General features: G+C 31.5%; 2 protein-coding genes across 2 annotated transcripts; both read right to left on the reverse strand.

Annotated features, from left to right (window-relative positions):
• Nucleotides 1-2,970: 2,970 nt before the first annotated feature.
• Nucleotides 2,971-4,637, reverse strand: LOC137826849 (kinetochore protein SPC24 homolog). The gene is made up of 5 exons (XM_068632997.2): nucleotides 4,334-4,637; nucleotides 3,784-3,926; nucleotides 3,600-3,700; nucleotides 3,355-3,428; nucleotides 2,971-3,227 (listed from the first exon to the last, which is right to left on the reverse strand). The coding sequence occupies exons 1-5, from the start codon at nucleotides 4,509-4,511 to the stop codon at nucleotides 3,121-3,123; spliced, it is 603 nt and encodes a 200-aa protein (XP_068489098.2). The 5' UTR covers nucleotides 4,512-4,637; the 3' UTR covers nucleotides 2,971-3,120.
• A 2,280-nt stretch (nucleotides 4,638-6,917) lies between these two features.
• Nucleotides 6,918-8,844, reverse strand: LOC137826753 (protein NODULATION SIGNALING PATHWAY 2). Its single transcript, XM_068632891.2, has one exon. It carries the CDS (start codon nucleotides 8,769-8,771, stop codon nucleotides 7,059-7,061), a length of 1,713 nt encoding a protein of 570 aa, XP_068488992.1. The 5' UTR covers nucleotides 8,772-8,844; the 3' UTR covers nucleotides 6,918-7,058.
• Between the last annotated feature and the right edge of the window lie 1,703 nt (nucleotides 8,845-10,547).

Here is a 10,547-nt window from a genome sequence, read left to right on the forward strand (position 1 = left end):
ATGGTATGTGTAATGTGATTGTCTTCTAATGTATCTCTGTATGAGCATGTCAGAATACATGCCAGATAGTTAATCATTGCATACCTCAGGCCTGCCACACAATGAAAGCTGCATATACCTAATACCAGTTAACACTGATTTTTCATCAGTATCTCCAATTTAAAACTGGCATTTAGATCGTTTTTGAAAAGAAAAAAACCTTAATATTTCAACTCTTTTTATAAAAAAGTAAACTGTTCATAAAATAAACTAGATATGCAGTGAAAAAGCTAAATTTTAGTGAATAAATATTTTTTAGAAAAAATGTTTTTATTATTCTAAAAATATACAGTTTATAATATTTTATATTTTTTACATACTTTTACTGTAAATATTTTTTTATCATGTAAACGAAATTAATCATATTAAAGTTTTATAGTAAACACAAAATTTAACTTTGATTATAACAACAAGTAGTTATACATATAATTAATTACTAAAATATCTAATTCGCCTATACGAATTATAGATTATTGGTTTAATTTCACCACTATGCCCCTTTTTTTCTTAAGAAAAACTTCGGAATGGAAAACTAAATAGTATTTGGTTAGTATAAAACAGGAATCTAGTTATAATATATTTATATTTAGGTCTAATTATATTATTGGTCTCTACATTTAGGGTTAATATTTCATTTAATACGGTAGTTTTTACAAAAAATCAATTTGGTCTCTATATTTTTTAAAAAGTATTTAAATTGATCATTTTTGTTAAGTTTCACCTAACCGCGTCAAGTGCTGCTTATGTGATAGAGAGAAGTGAGATTGGGTGTTGTGTGAGGTGGCAAGTGGAGTGGAGTGACAAATTATTGAAAATTCAATTGGGGGTTAGGGTTTTTGAATTGGAATTAGCAAGTGGGTGATTGAGGTTAGGATTTTTTTAATTACAATCAGTGAGGGGGCGATTGGAGTTAGGGTTTTTTTAATTGCAATCAATGTGGCAACCAATGAGTTTGGGCAATTGGGGTTATAGGTTGATTTTCCTTATTTTAGCCAACATGTTCAATTTTCTAACAATTGAATCAACAATAATTAATTTTGGATTCCTTTAACGTTTTTGTGTATGATTTTTCAAGTTCTTGAGTTGGTTGGAAACGCCGCGAGAGACAACAAGAAGACCTAAATTGTGCCTTGTCACATTCAATTGGCGGTGAGGAACGACGAAGAGTTGAGCAAGCTTCGTGGAGATGTCATCATAGCTAACTGAGGTGTTATGTCTAATATTCACAATCTTTTGCTTCCAAAGAATGTCGGTGGCTCATCCAAGGGTGTTGGTGTTGACGATGACTCTTAAGTATTAGGATTTAATTTTTGTGAACTGAGGCTGAATTTAGACTTTCCATTGTCTTACTGTTTTGTAGTTCTTGATCTTAAGACAATAGAAAATCCAAATTCAGCCTCAGTTCATAAAAATTAAATCCCAACACTTAAGAGTCATCGTCAGCACCAACACCCTTGGATGAGTCACCGACCTTCTTTGGAAGCAAAAGATTGTGAATATTAGACATAACACCTCAGTTAGCGATGACGACATCTCCACGAAGCTTGCTCAACTCTTCGTCGTTCCTCACCACCAATTGAATGTGACTAGGCACAATTCAGGTCTTCTTGTTGTCTATCGTGGCGTTTCCAGCCAACTCAAGAACCTGAATAATCAGACACCAAAAACGTTCAATAAAAAAGGAATCAAAAATTAATTATTTTCGATTCAATGGTTAGAAAATTGAACATGTTAGCTAAAATAGGAGAAATCAACCTATAATCCCAATTGCCCAAACTCACTAGTTGTCACTAATTGCAATTAAAACACCCTAATCCCAATCGTCCACTCATTGATTGCAATTAAAAACTCCTAACCCCAATCATCCACTTCCTGATTGTAATTAAAAAAACTCTAACCCCCCAATTGGTTTCTCAATAATCTATCAATCCACTCCACTTGCTACCTTACACAACATCCAATCATACTTCTCTCTACCACATAAGCAACACTTGACGCCATTGGTTGGGACTAATATTGACCCTAAATATAAGGGTCAATAAGGTAATTATACCATATATTTACATGGTTAATTATCAAACATATATATCGTAAAAGTATTTTTTTAATAATTACTTTAAACGTTATATTTGAAACTTTCAAATAGCGGAAACTGTAAATTATTTACATTAACTAAGGATGCAAAATAATAAAAGTTGGTTCTAGACGATCCTTACAAACTTTAAGGCATCCTTGCAGTTGAAGATAAAATCATTTATTTCACAGGTTTAGGTCCTCTCTCCCACCACTGTCTTTAGCCTCTATCTCTTCGGCAATATTTTAGACCACTGGAAGCATATAATAATTTAATAATGAAACTTTAAAACATCATTACCCATTGCATTTTACTAAAAATGGGGGCATTTACTTTTTAAAATTTTCAAAACAGAGTATATATACATATATTTTTAATTTTATAGGTAAATGTTACAAAGTCCAGCAGATAAAAGTGGAAAAATATAATATGAACTAGACCACAAAACCTGCTAATAGAGGCAACTGGAAAAACAGATTCTTCATTTTGGATGAGTAGCGCCTTTGCCTTGTTAGGCATGAGAAAATACTGCACCACCACTAGAATCTCCATACAGGGCCCTCTGCTAGCTTGAAACAGCTGATTTTTTTTTAATATATATGCTTAAGTGTACTGCATACTAGTTGATATGCAAGTAGCAAACTACTTAGCGCGTGTTAATAAATGTAAGGGCCATTTTTTTCCCAATTCATCAGAGTTGTTGCTTCTGAGTTAGGTACATTGTAATGTGCAAACGGCCATTTGATGTCCCTATAACAGGAATCCAAAGACACACTTAAAAGATTCAGACTAGTGTCTGATTATTGAGACGAAAAACCAACGGATGAAGCTAATTGCAAGCTATATCCTCTCAGTAGTTAATATCAACTTTGCATGATTTTCATTCATAATAAATTAAGACATTGAATTCTTACACCAATGAGTGAATTGTAGGATCGCTAAGATGCCACTCAAAACTGAGAAATAATACATCGTTGCAAATATCAACTTATGCGGTTTGACATGCATCACTCACTTATTGTTTTCCAAACACCATTACATATATCAAAAACAGTCGTCATAGAGGTGTCATATTCAAACTTCTCAACTGCGTCTTTATCCTTTTCCACAATATCTGCAAATGAGGATTAAGGAGCAGCCAATTTTTTTTTAAGAAAAGGATCAACAGATAATATCACATACAGAATACCAGAAAAAACAGATAAAGGGGCAGAGAATAGTAAATTCATCAAAAAGGATACAGCCTGAGATTTTGGACTGTTCACCCAAGTTAGGCACAATATTTGTCACAGAAGCATACATTGAAAGTATCATCCTGAAAAGGAAAAGAAGAACACATTTATATTCCACTTTATGTAGAATATGCTAAAATCGAACACCATCATTAGCTCAGAACAAGCAACTGAGAGATTCCAACATGAAACACGTCAATCATATGTATGAGGCAGCTTTACCATCTTAGATTCAAGTTTTGTAATTTACTTACTGTGTCCTTAGCTTAGTCTTCTCAATTTTCTGTAAGGTCTTCTTTTGCTCTTGGACAGAAATCCATTGCTGTTCTAGATCATTAAACTCTTCGCCGATGGCTGTGCTGATGAGAAATAAATGGTAAGACACATCATGCTAGAAAGCTACACAATTGAAAAGACAAAAAATCGACTAGAGACATATCTAAACTCTTCTTTTAACAAACGTTCTTTTTCAAGCTCTTCCTCCAGTTCTCTCTGCAGAAGGTCTAGTTCTGCATCAGCAGCAGTCTCAGATCTAGCTTCCTCTATTTTCTGCTTGCAAGCATCAACTTTTTTCTCATAATCTGACTCATACAAAAACAGTCAAAAGAACAATACAATCAAGAAGATCCACTCATAGCAGACAACATTGATAAGAACTACAATTTCTAGCAAAATTCTAATTTCGGCTGCAAAGTTAAGGTTTTTGCGAGTCCGGGACCACAATTGTGGCCACATTTGTCCACGACTTCTCACAATATCAAGGAATAGAACGAAACCAAACTGCAATTTTTAAACCTTTTGTAATACACATATGACTAGAAACTTTCTATCAAAACCAACAGCTTTTGTGAGAGCGTTTAACAAAGATTCGTTCGTAATCAGAAGTTTAGCTATAAAAAGCTTAACAGTAAATTTGCAACATCTGATATAGAAATGTAAGGAAAAGGGGTATAGAATTGGTGATGAAAAAAAGGGAATTGGAATAAACCTTGGAGTGAGGAGCGAACGTGGTGGAGGTGGGAGTGGGAAGAGGAAGAGAGAGAGAGGTTTTGTTGGAGAGAATAGGAGAGGTTGTTGAGGTCGCGCGGTTCCACCAATACCTTAACGAGGTCGTCGGTGTAGGAGATCAGCTTCTCCACCTCCATGTTTCTTGAAGGTTCCGCCATCACTCTGCAAAACCCTTTCCCCTTTCTCTTCAGATAAAAAATTGAAATTTGAAAATTTGCTGGTTGGGGTTTCTGAACTCTTCTCCGGGAAGAGATTTGAATTTTGCTCTTTCCCTTTTCAAGGAGGGAAACATTTCATTAGCCATGCTTCCTTTAAATAATAATATTATTATTATCTAAATCTATAAAAGGGATTTTTCTCGTAACTTTTATTTTATTTTATTCTTATCCTTATAATTTTATTTTATTATTTTAAAAATATATGAGAGGGAATATTTTTTATTTTTTGATTTTTTTTATTTTAAAAATTAAATTTTAAATTTTAAATTTTAAATTTATCCCTCAATATCTATATATAAAAGGGATTTTTCTCGTAACTGTTATTTTATTTTATTCTTATCCTTATAATTTTATTTTATTATTTTAAAAATATATGAGAGGGAATATTTATTATTTTGTGATTTTTTTATTTTAAAAATTAAATTTTAAATTTTAAATTTTAAATTTATCCCTCAATATTTATATATAAAAGGGATTTTTCTCGTAACTGTTATTTTATTTTATTCTTATCCTTATAATTTTATTTTATTATTTTAAAAATATATGAGAGGAAATATTTATTATTTTTTTATTTTTTTATTTTAAAAATTAAATTTTAAATTTTAAATTTTGAATTTATCCTTCAATATCTATATATAAAAGGGATTTTTCTCGTAACTGTTATTTTATTTTATTCTTATCTTTATAATTTTATTTTATTATTTTAAAAATATATGAGAGGAGATATTTGTCATTTTGTGACTTCTTTATTTTTAAAAACTAAATTTTGAAGTTTAAATTTTGAAATTTTAAATTTTAAATTTAAATTTTGAATTATGAATTATGGAGTAATTGTAAACATAATTCAAAATGCCAGTTAAGAAGTCGTCTTGAACTTAATTTTTGATTCATTGAGTAGTTTTGAAATAGTCATCTTTTTATCATCTCTCTCAACCTCAAAAACGAAGAGAAGGTTACTCCTCTTTTGAGTTATTCAACCGAACATGAGATCATAACCTTCACCTGTGCGCATCTAAGGACCAACAACGCCGTGTGATCTTCATTGTGTTTCTCTCTTGCTTTAGATTTTTTCTCTCTCACTCTCTCTATAAAAAAAATCAGTAAAAGTTCAAAGAGAATGAAAGAGAATATATCAAAAACAAAAAATTACACAAAATATTCAGATGTGTGCTTGCTTGCATAATATTGACATGAAAACACGCCTATGGGGAATGAAGAAGAAAGGGAAAAAATGCACGATGATACGAAAGAACAAATTTGTAAAGAAAATAACAAATTTGTAGAGAAAAAAAAATGAGAAATGAGAGACAAATAAATATAATGATAAATAATATATAATCATAAAAAAATGTGACAAAGAAGTTGAGTAAAGTGAAGAAGAGAATGTGCATACCTAAGAAGAATGAAAGAGTTCTTTTTGTTGAAAGCATGAAACTTTCTTTTTCTTCTTCTTTCCTGCATCATTACACACAATTATTTTAGGAAAAATGGTTCACTTCTTTAGATCCAACGTTAATTGGTTCTTGGATGATGTAAGTGGTTTTCTCAACCATTGAAGAAGAAAGGGAGAAGAATGAGGTTTGAAGGAGAATGTTTGGTTGAATAAGTGAAAGAAGAGTAACTCAAAATATTTTGAATTATATTTACAATTACTCCATAATTCATAATTCATAATTCATAATTCAAAATTCAAAATTCAAAAATTCAAAATTCAAAATTCAAAATTCAAAATTCAAAATTTAGTTTTTAAAATCAAAGAAGTCACAAAATGACAAATATCTCCTCTCATGTATTTTTTAAATAATAAAATAAAATATATTAGTATAAAGATAAAATTGGAATAAAATAAAATGGAAGTTAAGAGGAGAATCTCCTATATAGATATAGATTCTTATTATCACATTTTAAATGAAAAAAAGAGATTTATAAATTGAAGAAAAAATTTAGTTTAGCTCTCTCAGTTTTCATTCAAAATTAATCTTTTTTTTTTATATTTTCAAAACCATAACTTTTCTTCTTGTATTTTTTATAATTGTTAAATTTAATCTCTTTTTTCTAAAGAAAATTTTATAAAGCTAAATGGCTAAATTAAACACCCATCTCTGAATACTCTAAAATACATTTAAGGAATATCTTACCTTTACTTCTTTAGTTGGTCTTCTTATCCGAATTGCAATTTATTATTAATTTCAGCTCTCAAACTGAGTTGGATGATTATGCAGAATTTGTTTTAACTGTTTAACAAAATATCAAAATTTAATCCTGAAGAAAAAACTCTCATCCTATTACTATATTCATTCCCTCTGTCTAATTAAAGTGCAAGTATATAACAGTAAAAGAAAGCTCTTTGAAGAATAAACATGTTCATATAGTTCTCCAGGGTACATATAAACATGAATCTGTACAAATCAAATTATAATAACTAGGATCAGTATAACACAGAAAAGAGGTTTTGTGGTTTACTCCTTAGTCTTTGACATTCTAGCTTTAGTTTTTCCAAGTTGAAAATCTTAGTAGTTGAATTCCTTTGTACTCCAAAACTAGTTCATTGTCATTTTGTCCTTCAATCCTGGCTTCATATGAGCCTTCACTTCCTCTCAAAACTTCTCTGATTTCCATCAAAATATTTTTGCTCAATTGGCAACCCTTCAAGCTAATCTCAGCCTCAACAGGGTCACCCCTCTGCATCTCCTCCCATGTTTGTAACCAATCAAGAGAGGAGATACAAGGTTGCAAAAACAATTGCTCCATGGCAATTCTTGCTTCTGAGAAACGACTTGGGAAATGTGATTCAATTGATTGTAACAAGGCTTGGTAATGCAATAAATGTACTGTAAAGAATGACCTGAAATTCAAGTTGTTTTTCACTTTCTCACAAGCACCTCCATCCCCAAAAGTTATAATTCCCCTACTGCCAGAGGTGTTGATCAAATCCTGAGCCACCTTTAGAAACTGTAGGGCTTGTCTTCTGGTTCTTACTCTTCCCATATGTGGAAGATCAATCATAGAATTGAAGGCCAAAAACTCACCCCTCCCACCCCTTTTGTCCATTTTCTTAATCTCAGCAACAAGTTCCTTCACTCCTTTCTCCTCTACCTTCAACTTCAAACCACAGGATTTGGCATGCTCATAGAGGTGCCTTTTAGTTTCATCAAAACTTGATGGACTGGAACCACATTCAAGACCCTCACCATCCCATTTAATTGATGTCAATTTCAATGTTTTGTTCATGTGTGCAATAGCCTCAATCAGTGAAGCCCATCGAACCCCATTTCCAATACAAAAGTCCACTAAGTGTACACCGGTACAATCTTGTGGCATGGCTTCAAGAATTGCAGAAACAGCTGCAAAGTCAGCAATTTTCCCAATTGGGAGACCTTGATAGAGTGCCCTCGAAGCAGGCTCAAAGTTCTTGAAGGCCTCCCCTTTGAGATAGTCTCCATGATTGGTCATTCCTTGAGACAAGTAGAATACAAGGCGTTCTAGAGACTCACCTAGTGGACTAGCCTTCTGGCTCATGCACCTCAAAATCACTTCTGCTAGTGATTTTTGTCCTTGCTCCAAGGCCTCTCCATATGCCTCCAGCAAGTGTGGAAGACTCACTTGGTTCTCAATTTCCTTGTTTTCGTGAGGTAAATTCAATGGTGATGTTTGATTTGTGGACAACTCTGACCTCACAGATGGGGTAGGACTCCAAGCATTTTCCACCTCACTCGACAAATTCTGTGAAGGGAAGAAGCTCCCTTCACTCTCTCTCAGGTATCCATGACCTTGAAAACTAGCAATTTCAGTATCCAGGATGGAATCAAGATCATCCAATTCCATGAGTGATGGAAGTTGCACAGTTTCTTCATTGATTGGGTATTGGATATGAATATGATCATTGGAGAAAACTAAGGGGGAGGAAGAAAAGGGTATGGAACAAATTTCAGAAGTGGAATCCTGTAGACTGCTCAACAGTGTATTGAGTCCACAGTCACCAACATGGTCATCCACACTGAAGCCATAGGGTACACAATCACCAACATGATCATACACAGTGAAGGCACAGGAATCAACACCTGATTCAAACATAGTGAAGGCACAGGACTCACTAGGATCATACCCAGTGAAGGCACAGGACTCAACACCTGATTCAAAGGTTGAGTTCATGTCTTCAAAGAATGAACAAGGGGATTGCATATCCTCTTGCTGCATCATCTTTTCTATTGGACTTTCTCACTCTGCAAAGAAGAGAAGTCTTGTTTTGGAATGGGTAGGCTTTGGTGAGTGAGAATGTTTGACTATTTATAGAAAAAAACATTAGAGAAAGGTTGTTTCCCCTCACTTTCAACCAAATTCCTATGATTAAAATAACATGAATTATATTGTAATGAGACATTAAAATAGTGTCTTAAATCATGCATGATCAATCAACATATTATTTCAAATTTGTATTCCTCTTACCAAGCCATGGATATCCTTTGAAAGAAAACAGTAATGTTGATTTAGATTATAATAGAAAATAGAAACTGACGAATAATTTTGAGACAGTTTTTGCAGAGTTTTATTCCCACAAGGTTGCCGTGAAAACTGTATTTCCTCTTTTGGCAGCATCGATAGAACCTTGAACACAATGGGTACCACAATTTACCGGTGTTATCACTATTCCATATTACAATTAAATAATTGATTAGTTAATAGTTCATGTCTTTTCAACCTAATTACGCATCAATTCATCACAAATTTCAACTTCAATCAGAAGGAAACTTCACTTCCTATCACGAAATTTCATGTACACGCGTCCACGTGGGAAGGATCCTTCAGTAAGTCACACGTGTTATCCTAATTGCTCCTTAGATGGGTGCTTTCCAAAACAACACAAACAAAATTAGAGTTTAATTAGTCCATGCAAGCTTTATTTTTTTTAAAAATTTATCTTTTAATATTGGTCCATATAAAAATATGTTATAATCATAAATTATAAGTGATGACTTTGACATAATCCCTATATTAGGTATAAGTTCTATTCTTATGTCCTCAAAATTAAGAATGAATAGGTTCTTGACTTATTATAAACTTTCTAACATATGTTTAATTCTTGCCAAAAAAAACACTAAAAAAAAAATATAAAATAGAAATCTAATTTTAAAGAAAAAAAAAATTAGTTCCTATATTAGTTTCTATTATTGTTAAATTGTTTCTAAATTGGTATCTAATTAGCAACCAAGATTTTAACTACCAATAATAATAGAAACTAATTTAGAGACCAAAAATTTTTTAGTCTCTAAAATGTCTTCAATTTAATTACTATAACAAGTAATTATTTTTTATCACTAAAAAATAGTTTTTATTTTATAATTTTTTTTAATGAAACTTCTTAAATGTGTTCAATCAAATTCATCATTGCTTGTTCTAATGAGGGGTATTATAAAAAAATCATTAATAATGATTAAATATAACATTAATTAATAAAAAAAAATAAGAATGGATGAGAAACTATGAAAGTATTTTCAGTTAAAATCATCCTCGCTCATTTTAATAGTGGATATTATAAACAATCCTGATAATGATTAATTAATAAAAAAATTAATTCTGGACTTTGAAAAACCAAAACGTATGTTCTAATGAAAACCATTTATATGACTTGTTGGTTGAAAAATAAAATATTATATTTAACCATTATTTTATATATAATTTTGTTGGTTGGAGCGTATATATAACATTTAATTTTTTTGTCTTCTGTAAAAAAATTAATTATTTAGTGAAAAACAAAAGTAAAAAACAATGGACAAAATTCGTCACATAATTTTGTTTTTATATTGATTGATTATTATAAAAGTTGTCCTAAATTTATTTCTACCACTCAAATGTGATTGGGATTTATAGGAATGTCTTAACAATTACTTAAGACAACAAAATAGGAAAATTGAAACAAAAAGTAACAATTATTATTGTTAATGGTATTTTCTCTTTTGCTCCAAAACACCTCACCCG

The sequence above is a fragment of the Phaseolus vulgaris genome, chromosome 8, assembly GCF_051622355.1.
Source record: "Phaseolus vulgaris cultivar YP4 chromosome 8, ASM5162235v1, whole genome shotgun sequence".
NCBI classification, from domain to species: domain Eukaryota; kingdom Viridiplantae; phylum Streptophyta; class Magnoliopsida; order Fabales; family Fabaceae; genus Phaseolus; species Phaseolus vulgaris.